This window comes from Eublepharis macularius, chromosome 6 (assembly GCF_028583425.1).
Source record: "Eublepharis macularius isolate TG4126 chromosome 6, MPM_Emac_v1.0, whole genome shotgun sequence".
NCBI classification, from domain to species: Eukaryota; Metazoa; Chordata; class Lepidosauria; order Squamata; family Eublepharidae; genus Eublepharis; species Eublepharis macularius.
In genome coordinates, this window is record NC_072795.1 from 118,885,390 (window position 1) to 118,902,961 (window position 17,572).

The 17,572-nt window shown below is 40.1% G+C and overlaps 1 protein-coding gene across 2 annotated transcripts in view; it reads right to left on the reverse strand.

Annotated features, from left to right (window-relative positions):
- Positions 1 to 17,572, reverse strand: part of ARID5B (AT-rich interaction domain 5B) — a 258,476-nt gene that overhangs the window by 23,195 nt on the left and 217,709 nt on the right. For both annotated transcript variants that reach the window (XM_054982619.1, XM_054982620.1), the window contains one exon: positions 15,799 to 15,896. In XM_054982619.1, coding sequence (XP_054838594.1) covers positions 15,799 to 15,896 — 98 coding nt within the window. The remainder of the gene's footprint in view (positions 1 to 15,798; positions 15,897 to 17,572) is intronic.

Genomic DNA, 17,572 nt, shown 5'->3' on the forward strand with positions numbered 1-17,572 from the left:
CATTCTGCGACTGCGGCTGCATAGCAGCTACCTTTCAAGGATTCCTCCACCCTTATCACCACTGGAATTGCCCATTATCTTTTAATGATGTGACTGCTGATTCCTGAAGGGGCCCCATCTTTGCTCGTTTTACCTGGAGTGACTCTGCTAGGAGTTTAAGCGATTGACAAGAGTCCGAACTCCTGCAAGTATTACTTTCAGCTTCACTGACACACTCAACCCCCCGCCCCCTCACCACATTAAGGTTTGCACCCAAGAGAAATGGATTGCAGGACACATTACAAAATATATTTAAACATTCAGTCAAACCACATAACACATCTAACGAACAATGCAACAGGACTAGGATTATAAAATTAGAAAACAATACAAACAAACAAAAACCTGTCTAAGTCATGATGACATACCATAATGCAGAAAGTGGATTGCAAAGGTAATCCACAAAGGTAATTACTATGGCAATGCAGTAAAAGGAAGGGGATGCATATAATAAACATTTTAATAGACTACAATCTTATTCCTTCATCAAAACATCCACTTGAGCTATTCCATTATACTACCATACTAATCCCGTTATAAAAATGCTCTCCCAGACATTTATGTTCTGAGTATTCAGTGAAAAGAGAGAAGTGCGGGGACCTTCCTGATCTCTTCAGGTGTGCTATTGTACAAGGGGAGAACCACAACAGAGGCTGCACATGTACAAGGCCATTGCCAATCTTTCCCGTCTGCAGGGTGTCGCTCTCAGAAGGCGCTGCTCAGATGAGCGAAGCTCACAGAGTAGACCCATAGTAGGAGAGTCGGTCCTGCAGGTATGTGGGTACAAGGCCATGAAAGGCTTTGTAGGTAACGTCTAGTACCCTGAATTGAACCTTGTTACTTAATGTGAACCAGTGGAGTGACTGCAAAATGGGTGTGATATTCATACTTGGTTAGCTTCAGATAGCAATTGAGCTGTGCCATTCTGTACCAATTGGGGTTTCCAAGTTAACTTTAAGGGCAGGCCAAAGTACAGTGAACAACAATAGTCTAGCCTTGAGGTTACAGTGGCATGGATCCATGTGGCCAGACTGGCCAAGTCAAAGTTTGGGCCTTTTGGGGGGGCTAAATGAAGATGGAAGAAAGCATTTACTTCTTACTTCTCCAGTAATAATGCTGGGTACAATGTAACCCTGAGGGTCATCACTGAGTCAGAACATGTCAGCTGGACTCCAAGACATCTGCTTTCCAAACCAGCATCACCTCTGTCTTGTCAGGATTCTGTTTCAACTTGCTCAACCTCAACACATTTAACCACTACAGTCAGGCACTGGCCCAAAACTTTTATAGTATCATCAGGTAATTTAGATAAAGAGTTATAGATCTGGGTGTCATCCACATAGTCATGAATGGTTTCTCCTAAGGGCTTTGCCCAGAGATTAAATAGCAGGGAGGAATAAGACTGAGCACTGTAGAACCCCAAAGAACCAAGTCCCACACTGATGACAACTGGATTTCAACAGCAACTCTCTGAAACCCATCCATAAAGAACCATTTAAACACACCCCAAACACATACCTTAGTCTTCACTTTGTACTGCCAAATGCCTTAACAAAATGGCATGGTCCACGTACAGTATTAAAAGGCTGCTGATAAATCAGTGACAGCAAGAGAGTCTATATTCAGAGATCATCTACTAAAGCCACCAGCGCAGTCTCTGCCCCATAGCCTGTCTTGAAGCCAGATTAAAAGACATCTATGAGCAGATGAGTCACCTGAGGTTGTTCTATTTTATTTTGCCCACAAAGGTCAGATTAGAGATCAGGAAATAATTGGCAACATCTTTTTTCTCTAGTGCTGGTTTTTAAAATAATTGATGGATGACTGTCCATTTTATTGACTGAGGAAATGTGCCCTGAGTCAGTGATTGATTTATGATAGACATCACAGAGTCGCTAATGTGATCCTTACAGGATTTCAGCAACCCAGATGAACAAGGATCCAGAGTACAAGTGGTGGCCTTCAAAGATCCCAAGATCCTGTTGACACTTCTCACAGTAACTGTACCAATACGATCCTTAAATGGACCAGATGATATACCAGATGTTTTTAGTGGTTCAACTATATTACAATCAGCATATACCCAACTCAGCCAGTTCCACAGATAGGCTGCATTCTGCAAAGTCATGAAAGCGGACCACTCCTTTCAGAGTAGAAGTTATTATGAACCAGGGCTTTTTTTCCAGCCGGAACACAGCGGAACAGAGTTCCGGCACCTCTTGAAAATGGTCACATGGCCTGTGACCCTGCCCCCTGATCTCCAAACAGAGGGGAGTTTAGATTGCCCTCCATGCCCCTCCAGCCATGTGACCATTTTCACTGAGGGCGATTTAAACTTTAAACCCCCCCCCTGTTCCAGCTGACCCAAAGTAACGACATTGCACCATCCTGGGAATGTTACACCATTCTAAGTTTACTGAAGTCAAATGATCTAACACAGATTATGATTGCACTGTAAAATCAGGTTGCGCTGTTGCAAAGCTCAGAGTTCCCCACTCCGCTAAATACCACTCCTTTTGTAGAATGCAGCTGTGTACTCTGCCCAAGTCCAGTTTCCCCAAGACCCTTCCCCCCCCAGCATTCCCTATAGATGCTCATCAAAAACTGTCATGTGAGAATTGTGTTAAGTGTTCTCCAGTTTCTATTTGTGTCAAAACTAGCGATATCTATGTGGAATGAATTTCTTCTGAAAAATGCTCAGTGTGTGCCAATAGTAGCTTATTTTAAAACATTATTAGTGCCCTTGTTCCCCTAGTTGCTTCAGTCTCCTTTCTAGCTGCTTTTTAATCCTCCTTTTCAGATTGGTCCCAGGGTGATACCACCGAATCAGGAATTGCATTCTGAATGGAATGACTTCAAAGTGCTACCTAACTAATCAGATTTGAAAGGATGAAAACATATTTGAAAGAAAGGGAGGGCAGTCTAAACACATAAATGGAACATTTTGCAAGGAGTGCTGCTGGGGAGGTGAAATTGATAGAGCCTTTGGGGAGGCATAGATGAAATTAACAAACCCTCTGAGGTGCGATCTCCGCTGGCTCTGTCTTTTTAAACTACCCTTGTGTAGAGAGGTAAAATTGATAGAGCCTTTGATTCTTGTCTTTTTAAATTACCCTCATGTAGAGATGTAAAAGTGACAGAGCCTTTGGCTCTGTTTTTTAAGACTACATTTCCTGGCTAACGTTGCGTCTCCCTGTGCTTGAGTGTCCCCGTGTTAGATGTCTCATAAACAGAGACTCTCAGTTTAGCTCATAATTCGAACTCTTGGCACTCCAAGCACCAAATGGTGATTCTGCGGCAGGTGTGTGTGTGTGTGTGTGTGTGTGTGTGTGTGAGTGAGAGAGAGAGAGAGAGAGAGAGATATTTTTTTGCACCCCAAGGTGCACAGGGAATTCCAAAAACTGATTTTTGTGACCTACGTTTGAAATTGCTCAACCCATGACCGGGCAGAGAGTAATCCTAAGCCCTGGAAGGGAATGTCCTCCTTTTAAACAAAACTAACTAAAACACTTCATGCATCTCTTAATACAGGCTTTCATGCTGTTTCAAAAATTGCAAAACATGCCATGAACAAGCCTTGCAAAACACACACAGTGTTCTAAGATGAAAGAATTAAGCAACTTCTTTAAGGGGTAAACAATTTCATTCTTCTGTCACTGGATACTTTAATTTTAATATTTTTAGCGGGAGGGGGAGGAGGAAAGAAACATGCTTTCAGACTTTTCAATAGTTCTTTTGTTAAAGCATCCATTACTCACATAATTGAAAAGATGTTTGTTCAGTGGCATGCTTGAGCGTACAGTTATTTAATCTTAATGATAAAAGCCCCAAGGAAAGAAATAGTAGAAAACCTCTTGTTATTTATCAAAACTAGGAGGGAGGGGAGTAAGGCCATGGAAAATAATTGATCTTCCAACTCTCCCACTTGATAGAAAACTAGCAATAGAACTCTGCAAATAGCAAAGGTTTTCTGAAAGACAGGCTACAAGACACATAAGAGGATCAAAATTATTTAAGTTATTGTGTTTGTTTTAATCTACTTTTATTTATATTTAGATCTATACAAATGTACCACTATGAGAGTGGCAGAGGCGTTTCCCACCTTTATAAAACCACGTTCTTCTATTTCAAGTTGAGTTTTTGCAGGTTTTCAATGTGGTGGAACTTGCATGAGGAACAGCCACCTGAGGTCAGCACTTACTAGTTCATACCTATAACACCACGTATCTCCTGCTATTCGCAGTCTCTGATTTTACAACTGTTCTTAAAATATATATAAAATATATATTTTAAGAAGAATTAAAGAATAAAACATACTTTGGCACTTAAAAAATTAACACAGCAGTCTGTCTGAAGCAAGGAAAGAGGGGCAAAACGGACAGCGGTGCTAGTATTTGATTTGCCAGTATGCACATTGGTTACGCAAACTGTGAATGGGTCTCATGCTGTAAGGGAAGAACCTCTGGTGGCTTCTCTTTTTATATTATCTCTGGCTCCACCCTTTGCTTAATGTTTGACTGCACAAACCACCGTTGGTTTCCAACAGAAATAAGTATCATTGTATTATTTTGTCGTTCTGTTCTGTGTAAGTGGTTTCATGTTTATGACCTTTCCTTCTTTTTAGTTATGGCCAACAGCCAGTACAAATATATTTGCTTACTTAATAGGAGGATTTGGTTGTTGCAGGGGGAGAGGGGGGGAGCAAACAAAAACAGAACCAACCAAGCCAGTATAACAAAGAAAAATCTCCTGCTTGGCTTTTTGGTTAAACAAAGAACTAGTTATAGTTTACAGCATGTCATAACGCTGGATTAATTTTCACCTCAGGATTTCACACTCAATAGTCTAATCCCCCTTCCCCCCCCCATATTAATTCCAGCTTGTAATAAAGGTAACCATAAGAATTTTTATATAGACATTATAATAGGCTCCTTGGTTTCCTATTTGAGGAGACTGCCTGTTAGCACTTACAGATGTCTTCTGAAACACATACACTTTTTATAAAGTTATCTCCAAATGCTTTAAGCAATCGAAGCCATTTTTCAGCTGGAATACTAGACTCTCTTGTGTATTAAATTACTTCCCAATGTAAGAAAACATCGTTACAGCTGTTGCGAGAACCCATTTCCAAGGCCCTATGTTGACCTAACTTGTTTTTGTGGGTAAAAATAGATTTTGCTTTTCATTTTGTGAAACGGGGGAGACTGGAAGAAGAGATCTGATATAAAATTCTTACAGGCATTTTAAATGGATGGTCTTTTTTTTTTTGTAAGGGCCTGAACTGCTCGGAGACATTACAAACGACTGATCTGAAACCAAGACAGATTAGCTGATTTTCTTCCGTGCCAGGATCCATAGTTAGAAGAAGCGTGATGGTCCGGGCCGTAAGGCTACAAAGAGGCCTCCAGCTTGTTCTCCCAAGTATCAGGTTACGTTTTAAAATATAACAAACCTCTTGCTGTTATGGCTGTGGAATGAGGCCCTTTAAACCAAGAAATCAGTGTAGCCAATAAAAAGGACCATCTGTCCGAGTATGCAGGGAGTCCATAACAATAGCTCTGAGGTGTCAAGTGCCCCATTCATTTCAATAGGTCTTAAATCCAGCTGCCTATGATATCTGAAATGTCAACATTGTTAACTGACATTGCTGCTTATTAGAGCATGCAAGAAAGGGGAATAAACATCAAAACAATGTGAACAACTCTTCCAGTGTGTCCCTAAATGGAGGAGGGGGTCACAAAGCACTAGAGGGGGGTGAAAAGATAATATCCAGCTTTTAATGTGCAATAGTAAGTTTGTTGGGGAGGGGGGGATTATTTCACTGCCCTGTACAGAAAGGCCTAGCCACAGCTCTGCTCTCCAAAGTTTGTGAAACGTACAGAAGCCCAATGGGGAAGTGGAGCAGGAAGGTCCTTATATAAGAATATGATGACGTATTAACACAAAGACACACACATATTCACACCCCAAAATATTAAATCTCCTCTACAATTGTAGAGGGGGGGGGAATCAACGGTAATCTGTGGGCTTCACTGGGGGGCTACACTGGCTGTCACAACCAAATTTTGATCCTAGCTGCTTTTCTCATAGCACCAAAACAGTGAATATTGATAGCAAATATATGTTGATAGCAAAAATATCAAATGTTCTCTAAATGTTCTGATATTTCCTGAACATTTGATATCTGCATTTGACATCCTATGGCAATTTTCCCCCAATGTTTCTTTAGTCCAATATTTCAAATGTAACAGATGGCATTTGACAGGTTTTGTTAGTTGGCATGCAATAGTATTTAATATTTGGTTTTCACAGCTGATAAGCAATGGAGCTTGGTATTTGCTTGCTGGCATGCAATGGTATTCAGCATCTAGCAGTATTTGAAAGGTTCTCGGTAGGACATTTCATATTTGACACATGCCAAATGAATTTTTATTTATTAATTTAAATAACTATATCCTGCTTTTTCTCGTGGTTCAGGGAGGCTCACAGTAATCATTAAAGCATTACAAGTTAAAATCAAGATAAAAAAACCCCCAAATTCTTCCCTTTCCCCAAAAGGTGCTTGCTGTTCATAGTTCATCAAAGAGATCACAAAAGTCCTGAGGAATTTCAGAGGAGGAGGAATCAAAATCCGAATCTTAAAGACAAAAGTGTCAATATTCAAAATCTGAATGACAGAACTGGCAATTTTGAAGAATTCTGAATATTTGCAAACTTGAAGTTATATCCTGCCACATCACCCAGATAAGTCTGGAGCCTTCTTCAAGCACAAGAAGCAGGCAGCAGCAGCCAGGAGTGGAAATGACCTTGGAGCAAGCCAGGCTGAGCAGCCTTTGCAGCACTACAATTCAGCACTTCGGAAGCTACTCAGCTCAATGGGGCCAGCTCAACGGGGCATTAGCTCACCCTTCAAATGGCAGCAGTGCAGGAGTAGACAAATGGTGAACTGACAGCAGCTCCCACTGCTTATAAAGAGTCAGAGCCCAGGGCCACCTGAGTCACTGGCAGAACTTTCAAGGCTTGGCTCTACTTGCTCCTGGCCACCAGAGGCCCTCTAGGGCTGTGGCCAATGAGGAATTTTCACTTTTAAGTTAAATGGCCAATGCAACCCTGACAAAGTGTTTTCTTGAGGAAGAAGGGCCTCTTCTGCTAGAGAAAGAGCCGCTTCAGCTGGAAGAAGGTTCCAAACATAGGTAATCAGAGTTGTTTAGGGCTGCAGCAGCTTTGTCTACTGCCGCTCCAAGTGGTGGTGGGAGAATTTTAAAAAAATACAGTGACATTGGATACATGGTGACGTCACTTCCAGGAAAAACCTGGAAGTTACATACGGTAGCTCTAGGGATCGCTGGATTGCTGGTGCCTAGAGCTAACCTATGTAACCTCCAGATTTCCCCCAGAAGTGACACTGCAATGTAGCCGATGTTGCTCCCCTTCCCATTTCCTTGCTCCAACCCTCCCACTGGTTACCAGGCTTGGCCTGGCAATTAGGGATCCCAGGTGTCCACTGGTGGTGGGCTATATAATGGTGGTTTACCTTCTTGCCCACTGGTCACTGACAACCGGTGGGAGGTTTTGGGCCGCCTGCAGAGATTGCCCACCACTCCATCTAGGGGGATGCGACATCACTTCCTGAAATGACTGGTTGCGGGCGTGCTGGTTGCGGGTGTGCTCCCATGCTTTGCTGGGGCCAATTTTGTTCCCAGATGGGGCTAGAATTAGCCCCATGCAAAAGTGGGGGAGCACCCCTGTGGTTGGTGTAATGACATCACTTCCCATCATGCAAGCACAGGAGCGTGCGTGAAGAGAAGCCTAAATAAGACACAAGGCTTGTGCCAGGTCCCCCCTCTCGCTGGGAGGGTATAGGGTCCTCCCACTGTCAACCGTAGAGTGGTAAAATACAACCCATTCAATCTGGGTGTCATTTCTGTCCATATACAGAAGTGTTGCTCATCCTTAACAGGATTCACCAAGATGTTCTGGGTTGTGAAAAGATTAGCAAATGTTCACGTAAATCATATCCAACCGATACAGTGAAGAGATACATGGCAGCTGCTATTCACAGAGACCAATGTATATTTATTCTGTTTGAGTTCATCAGAGGGGCTTGCTCCCAAATGAAAGCTCACAGTGCATTATGATGAGATGGTTTCATGTGGGTAGCCATCTTAGTCTCTAGCAGAAGAGCAAGATTTGGGTCCAGTAGCACCTTAAAGTCCAACTAGATTTCCAGGATATGTGCTTTCAAGAGTCAAAGCTCTCAAAAGCTCATACTCTGGAAATCGAGGAAAAAGTCCAGTAGCACCTTTAAGACTAATCAACTTTATCAAGGCATAAGCTTTTGAGAATCATAGCTCTCTTTGTCAGATGCATGAGCATCTGACAAAAAGACTGTGATTCTTGAAAACGTATGCCTCAATAAAGCTGGTTAGTCTTAAAGGTGTTACTGGACTTTTTACTATTTTGCAAACACGTCCAACTCCTCTGGATCTATGACCCTGGAAATCTAGTTGGTCTTTAAGGTGCTACTGGACCCAAATCTTGCTCTTCTATGATAATACTTTTTAAAAACTCAACTAGTGGTTTAAAATTGTGCAAACTTTCACTAATCAGGAAAATGATTATTTATAACAACAACAACAACAACAACATTTGTTTCATACGCTGTCCTTCAGATTATTCTTAAAAGCAGTTTAAAACTGTCTTTTTCTGCAGAATAAAATGAACACTTTGATTTCTTCTTTAAAGACAGAGATGCTCCTTGCTAGTTTTCAGGTCCCAGAATTGAAAATAAAGTGAAAGCCCACATAAAGCCATGGGATATGTACTGATTTCTAGCTAAAGTTATAAGATTTTTTTTTAAAATTTTTTTTATTACAATTAAACCATTACAACATACAAACGAACACTTATGAATCGAAACATTAACCATTACAAAACTATTTTGATACAGGAGGGAGTTAGGTACATACAGTCAAATATTATATAATTTGACAAGGCATATAAAAAGCATAAAAGTTCTAGAGAGAGTAATTGTTTGAAGTATTTTTGATTTAGGCTGAATATTATTTGTATCAACATATTCAAAAAAAGGAAGCCATTTCTCCATAAACTTGGAGTTTGCAGGAAACTGTTCAGCTATGTATAAATCGTTATGGGTTTTTTCCATTATAAAGTGATTCCATACTTTTTCAAACCATGAATCTATGGAGGGTGCATGATCTTTCTTCCAGACCAGCGCTATTTCAGTCTTTGCTACTACTAAAGTTATAAGATTCTTAGGACTGAGACGGCAAATATCAGTAGACAGATGGGGGGCGGTAAATAGCATTGCTTTAGCTTAGAATTCAGTTAAGTTTATTATAGGTACTAGATACTCAATTCAATTCAATGTCAATTTAGTCATATCTAGTAGATGAAGTCAAATAATTCATCCCTCAGGTTATAGTTCTACCTTTATCGTCAGGAGAGGTTTTGTTGGCTCTCTTTCCTAAGTGCTAAAAAAATTCATATTAGAAAGCTGAACTCTGTTGCTTTATCTGGATCTGAAATGTATTTGTTTTATATATGTAAATAAGCATGTGCACACTGTAAATACAGCTTGAATTCTATTAGCTGAGATATGTTTCTAGCTAGCACTGGGAATTTCCCCCTTTCACAGTTGAAGGAAATATCAAGAAGAAGCTCCCACACCCTCTGCCTGCCTGTCTTACCCTGTTGTCATACATCCTTGAACTTCAAGTACCTCCTCCACTATCTTAAAGAATGTTCAAATGTGTGAAGGTGGAACTTCCACACCCTTCCATCCTATCTCATGAGTAGTTTACTTTACTCTCCATCTGAATTCAGTGTCACAGTTTTTGCAGAGCAGATGTAATCTGGATGTCAGGGACTGCATATATACCAAATTTCAGCTCTATCAATTTGGAAAGTATAACAATTTAAGATATCAGTGTCAATCAGTAACAAAATGATTAGGATGCTCGCATAAGACAGAAATCTGGCACACAAATAGGTCCAAGATGCCCTGATTTCTAGAGAAAAAAATAACAGGGACAAAACATTTTTGTTTCTTTTGACGTAAAGTCTTCAGGGTCCTATATAGAGTGATATTGCACAAGATGTGCCTGTCACTTTAAGAAAAAGAAGCTCCACAGTAAATAGAGATTACAGCAGGCTGTTGCAAGTTGAAATATGCAGGATTTAATGGAGGGCCCTCTTCTCATACCTTGAACTATCCTGTGACTGGGGAAGGAGGCTTTTCTGCTCTCTGTGTGTGTCCATTTTGTTTTCAAACTCATTCCTCAGTTTTTCTTGTGCTCTAGTGGCAATAGTGGTAATATTGTTCAAAGCTACAGTTTATAAATCCTCTGATTTATTCTGTAGAAATGGACACACAGGGGGGGAAGTTCTCCTATACAAGATTACTGTGGTAGAGGGGCACCTGATCTAAATGCATAATCTGTTCCCTTTCTAAAATTAAATTTTATTTATGAAATCTGTGCTCTCAAATACATTGCTAAGTAGTGCATTGTAATCTGTTTTGCTTTATTTTTAAATTCCTGACAAAAATCACATCCTGCTCATTTACTCAATTATACCTATTTACTTAGGAAATTAAAGTTGGCCATTGTGCATTTTTGTGCAAAAGGTTTTTTTTTAAAGTCCTCAAGTGAAACCCACATCTGATTTGTTATCATTATCTCTGTGTCACACTGTGACAATTCTAGGAGAAAACTAGCCATTTCCAAAGGGTGCTTGTTCTTTGTTTAATCCCCAATGATAAAAAGATACAGAGGCAGGATTCTGTCAACGAACTGAGCAGTGAAGAATTTCATAAATGTAACGTTGTATTGCTGGGAAGTCCTCTGAGAATTAGATCGTCTTTACCTCCATGACATAGGCACGCACAGTTTTTCCTTTATGTGATCACCCAAGGTAACTACAGGGAAGAATTAAAGCCTCATGACCAAAATAACAACAGCAGCTTGTAATCTTTGTTAAGTGTTGAGTCATGCACATAGCAACAGACCCACAATGGGAAAACATTAATGCTTTTTATATTAGTAATCATCTGTAACATGAGCAATTAAGTACAGTACTAATGGACTATGGCCAAGAGCCTGATACTAATATTAAAAACTGACAGAGATGAATAGGTTTGGAAGCAAAACTGGCTTGACAACAACATTTTTATGAAGTGCTTGGACTGATTTGATTTAAACCAATCAGAGAGGCAGGTTCAGACCAGTCAGCTCTAAAGCGACAATAATGCATTCATGGGCATTATACAATTCCTGCTATGCTTTAAATAAAAACATCAATTGGTTTGACAAAAAACACACGCACAAACCTAACTAACCTGCACTTGCATTATTCCACTCATTCATAAAACAAAAAGCAAGTCTGCAATTCATATCCAAAAATAACACTTACTGAACACATCGGCAGTATCATCTTTAAAAAAAAATGAAACTGTTTACTCGATCTTAGACATATAAAATTAAACATAAATACACTGATAAATCATTTTCAGCCTTATTTTAACTTGGGGGAGAAGCACAGTGCCTTAACACTAAAGGCAGTTTGCTTTGTACATGGTTTGGAAGTTAGTTCTTTAGCATTATGTAAAAGATAGGAGAGGGTGAGGGAAGAGGCCTTTTAATGTCAAAGCACTGGGAGCAATGCTGTTGTTTTTGACTAGTAGCAGTTCTTATGTATCTCAGGCATAGGTCCTTCCTGGTTCTGGTACCTGAGATCCATTTGTTAAAGAGAGAGCAGGGATTAAACCTAGAGTACTGCAAAGCATATTCAAGCCACAAGACTGTCCCCTTCTATGACAAACCATTAGTGAAAGTAATTCAGATGCTCAGAAAATTCTGCAAAACCATTTCTAATACTGTTTAAATGACAGTGAACTTCAGGCGCAGCATTTGCCAACGTTGTTTGTTAAAAATTGTATTTTTTTTTAATAAAAAAATCACACAACTGATTCAGGGAACTCCTCAAGCGGACTAAATATATCGAGCCTTTGTTTCCCAGAAATTTCTCAAGATATTTGCAAGGAATTACCCAATGTGAGACAAGATGTACTGAAATCCCTAACTGATGCCAAGCATGGGGTAGTGGTAGGGCAATGGGAGAATTTCCCCCCCATTTCTTTCTTCATTTGCCTTTGGATTTTAAATCCACACTGACCTACAAAGTAAGCACTTTAAAAAAGTGCAAGTTCAATGTGTTTTGTTACCACTTTTGGAAAACCTAGTCAAGGAGGCTAAACAGAAATACAATAGCATCAAAATATGGAACAGCTTTTACTCCCAGAGTCTCAGAACAACACTCCAATCCAAAACAGACAATGCAGTCCTCCTAAACAGGGGTGTAACCTTCCAAGTCTACTGAAGAAAGACCTGGATCCAAAGAACAAGAAGCACAGCAGAAGAGTGTGCACTCACTTTGTCATTTCCAAAGAAGAGAATGGGAGAGAAGAGCTAGAGCATGCCACAGTTCTGAACAACTCTCAGAAGCATGGGAGTTTTGGAGAGTCCCGGATTTGATGAGGTGCCCTCATATCCCCGTAAAGGAAGACCATTAAAGTAAGTCGGCTTTACCATTCTCCTGGAGGCAGAGGGCAAGCTCTCACCTCCAAGCTTTGCCAGGCCTCTTCAGCAGGAGCAAGGATCAGGGAGCAAGGACGTGGAATGACACAATGTGATTTCCAGTTGGCGCCTGAAAGTGACATCACAATGCTCTAGGAAAGATGGACAAATTCCTAGTGTTGTGATGTCACTTCTGGGTATAAATCAGAAGTGATGTCATATCACTGTGCACCATTATTCTCCATTCCCAGAAGACTCTTGCTGGTTGCCATCACTCGCTGGCAGCCCTAATAGAAAGGAAAGACTCAACTAGAGTGAGGGTTAGATCTAGACTAAATTTTCCAGTGGTAGAATGGAACTTTCCTCTCTCGCCCCTCGCACTGCAGCCAACTGATCTCCATGAAATGCTGCTTGAGAAGGGACAGGGAACCACAAGGAATGTCATGACGAGGGTCTGTAGCAGAAAGTGGAAAGTGCCAATTTAGTATTTGTCAAGTGATGAGAAGGGTTAACTTACTATCTCTTCCCCTTCTTCCTGTCCTATACAACATCATACTGTCTCTCTACACAAGAATGCTCAAGTGTAGGGAGATGCAATGTTAGCCAGGAAGTGTAGTTTAATAGGACAGAGCCAATTTCACTTCTCTATACAGCTGGCAAAGATCGCTCCTTGGAGTGTTTAAACAACATTTCCCCGCTAACATTGCGTCTCTCTACACTTGAGCATTCTTGTGTAAGAGGTCTTGTGTATAGAGACTTTGGGTGATGCAATTAAGGCTGAAGAACAGATAAGTGTATTTCAGAAACATATATAATCCAAACAAAACAATTGTTCTTTAGGAGATACACAAGATATTATAAATAAGGAAGCAATTGCATGAAAATTCATAAAAAGGTCAAACATGAAACAATTGGGCAGTTTTCTTCAGTGGTCTCTACATAAATACCCCATTCCTTCTCTCTCTCTCTCTCTCACTCACTCACACACAAACTCACAGAACATATATACAGATACACACAGAACAAATACAAAGAAAAAATATCAATAATATAGTATCCACATCCCCTTGAAAAATTGAACTAAGCCCTTTCACTCATGCTTTTTCGAAAATGTCACATACTATTTCCACTGTGTATCAATGAGAAAAATAAAACTGCAAAAAAATTAAAATCATTTTTTAAAATTTATTTTTGCATTCCTATTTTTCAGGAGTTTGCAACTAGTTAAAAGTTAAGTGGCGCACAAGGAAACTTTCTGCTGCACTGTGACACCCCCACCTCCCGTAATAAATCAATAATCAAAATGACATTCTTTAGAAGGAGATGTCAATGTCCATGCTTACTGACAGGCTACCACCAAAGCTTTGAGGGTTGTGGTAAGGTTTGGTTGCAGTGTGTGGAAATGAGCACAGAGAAAGAAACACAGTGAAGCACCCCCCCTCCCTGTTTCCAGTTTGATTTGAGAAATCCATCTATCTCTGTTGCTATAATCCCAGTAGCACAAGCACACCCACTGTTCACTATCAACAGTATAATTATGTTAAACAAATAATTAAAGGTAAAGGTAGTCCTCTGTGCAAGCACCGAGTCATTAATGACCCATGGGGGGACGTCGCATCAGGGTTTTCTTAGCAGACTTGTTACGGGGTGGTTTGCCATTGCCTTCCCCAGTCATCTACACTTTACCCCCAGGAAACTGGGTACTCATTTTACCGACCTCAGTAGGATGGAAGGCTGAGTCAACCTTGAGCAGGCTACTTGAACCCGGCTTCTGCCAGGATTGAACTCAGGTCGTGAGCAGAGCTTGGGCTGCAGTACTGCCGCTTACCACTCTGTGCCACAGGGCTCCCTAAACATATGATTAACACTGACAAAAAGTCTCACCTGCTGTTCAGGGACACGAACTCTGCCCCCACCCTACCAGTGAAGGGATCTACAAGCAGGTTGCTAAATATATTTCCCCCTCCCTCTTTCTGAGTTCAACTGCAATGGATAGAGCCGAAGTCCCTCAGAGATCAACAGGACTTAAGAAACCGACTGTGTATTTAAAATCTATTGATTTCAATGGGACAATTTAACTTTCTTTCTATACTGCACCCATGGGTTGCTGGACTGCAGTAGGAGCTGCTGAAAATAGTCCATTCCTCTCTGCCTGCTTCAACCCCTTCATCAACATGGTTTTACCCAGGCTTCCATTTCTTGGCCATGCTACAGCATGATGGAAAACTGGCATCTATTCTTTGCTTTGTTACTGTGATGAAGCAGTTCATTCTTGACCGTGATTTTCACACTGGAATTTAAGGTTTGCAGTTGTTCCAATGTAGCATGTCACTTTTATTATTATAGCTAATCATTACACCCTTCAAACAAAGCATGTATGCCCTAAGTGTCTTTTAAAAAATACACGGCAGGGTGGTCGATGGTGATAAACAAAACACTTTTTTGGCCCCTACAGGCAGCTAGTTAGCGATCTGGAGCATGAGATCATATTGCTTATTTCAGAGCTTGAAAGTACACATATTTAATTAATGGCCTGCATTTTCCTCAAAATTCTTCTAAGGAAGCATCACAACCATATCGTGTTATCTGATGTACACTGGATACCAAAAGCTTTGGAAACTATTATTAACTCAGAAAAGGGTATAAAATCAATGCTTATAAAACAGTGAGTCTGTTGCACATTAGAAAGATAAAATGGTTGTCAGCTGCAGGAAGGAAAGAAGAGAACATGAAAGGAACAGGGAAGAAATGTTTTCCTATGACTTATAATGAGAACACCCTACTAATCTGAGGATGGCCACAGATTGCTTTGCATGGATCTAGAATGGGCTTTAAAAACAAAACATACTGTCAAACCAATCTAACTATTGTCCGGTTTGTTTGTTCCTTACAATTTCTGTATGAGAAGCTTGAGTAAAACGAAGGTGGGAAAGAGAAAGGAATCAGATGGCGGATTTGTTTGCTTCGCTATCAGAGACACACTCAGGTTTAAATTACAGCATATTATAGGACCAGGGTGGAGATGGAATATTCACTATTCCTTTGTAAGAGACCACCCTTTCCCCAACCTCATCCACCAAATTCTTTACAAAAGGCTTTGAAGGCTCTCCAAATTAATCCTCCGCTCTTTATTAAGCAAGCATTTCAATATTGGTTATCTTACCTTTCATAATGTCTACGCGTACACGTAGCTGCACTTGTGCTTCCAGGGTTACCACCTAATTCATCATAAATATGTTTCCATTGTCGACGGGCTGTTATCTGCAAAAATGGCAATGGGAAATTTAATCTCACATCCTTACAGATCATACCCCCCACAGAATTTGAGATCACAACAACAAATGTATGTATGGCACCTTTAGAACAGCATGTACTAGAAGCACAGCTTAAGCCCCTTCATAATGGGTTGTACATATATCTATGGCTCTTTTAGCAAAGTACAACATTTTATGCATTTGTTTCCTATAATTCTATTTTTCTTTGTACAATTGGGTTTTACTGCTGTCTTATTATCAACCAATTTTGCTATTTGGTGAGTGTAATTTCTGGGAAAGGAACTTTTATCCACTGAAGGCTATTAACCATCAAAATGTATGCAGACAAATCCCTTGGTAAATTATGAAAATGAATCTCAAACTAAGCACAAATAATGATTACATAGTTATTTTAACTGAGTTAGTGAAAACGAATCCACAGCAAACCCTTAATCCATCACAGGCTCCCCTAAATCCACACAAAAACATAAGTCTGTAACTCTATATGTTACAAGCTGTTTATTTTCATCTGCCTGTGTCAGTAAAATATATAGATCGAATGGTAATGAAATGTAAACACTCTCCAATGTTAATATTTGAGCTATGTCCTATATCTGGAGGAATGGAAGAAAATAAACATCTTGGAGAGTATTAAGTTATATGCCACAGTTTGGGAGGGGCAAGGGTCCACTGGGGTAGCCATTAGGATCCAATACGAGTAACATATAGAAGAGCTGGCAACAGAGTGTTTCTGAATGCCACCGCTATTTTATATAGTTTGCAGTATTGAAAAACAGAAAGGTAAATAAGGAATAGGAGAGGTAAAGCAGTTCACCCTTTTCTGCATGCAGTTCATAGCAGGGGGGAGGGGGGCACGATTAGTGGGAAATTGCCAAGTCGTGATGGGGACAATTGCTGGAGGAATGGAGTCATTTTTGTGGAATACTGCTGCACTTAATATATTCAAACCCGCAGGCTTCTTTACAGTCACCCACAGCGCTTGCCAGTGGAGTTCACTAAGGAGCCAAAGGCAGCAATCAAACGAAAACAAATATCAAAACTTGCAATCTGGGGCCTGTAATTTTAATCTAAAAAAGAGGAGATGAGTGGAGCAGTTAAATATGATAGGGTAAATGGTGCCTTTCCTACTCTGCATAAAGATAAAATGCTTCCTTTGCAGAAAGCAGGCTTCAAAAGCAAAAAGACATGTTATTTGGTAATGTTATAATTTCAGAGAAACATCCTTGAAGCTTATCTTTGTTTTATTCTCATTAGATACAACTGCCACCTACTTCTAGCAGCTGATTAAATCAAAATGCCTATTTGTTCATCACTACCTAAAACTTTGATAAATCTGTCTTGATATGTGAGAAAACTGAATATATGCTTACAACCTACTTCTAAACTTTGGTTGTTGTTTCGTTTAAATCTTAGAAGAATAATTTAATTAACTTAGACATGATATGTATACACCATGAGCCAATGAACTTTCATCCATGTACTGTCAGGATACAGTATGCATAGAATTAGCGATCCTTGCACATAGAATTCCTATGAGAGTTACTCCAATGAGTCTAGACCCATTGAAATCAATAGCTTAGACTGGAGTAACTCTACACAGGATTGCTTTGCAAATCTCCTAGCATATGGAACATGACAATTGCAGATCTACTGCTCTGTCCT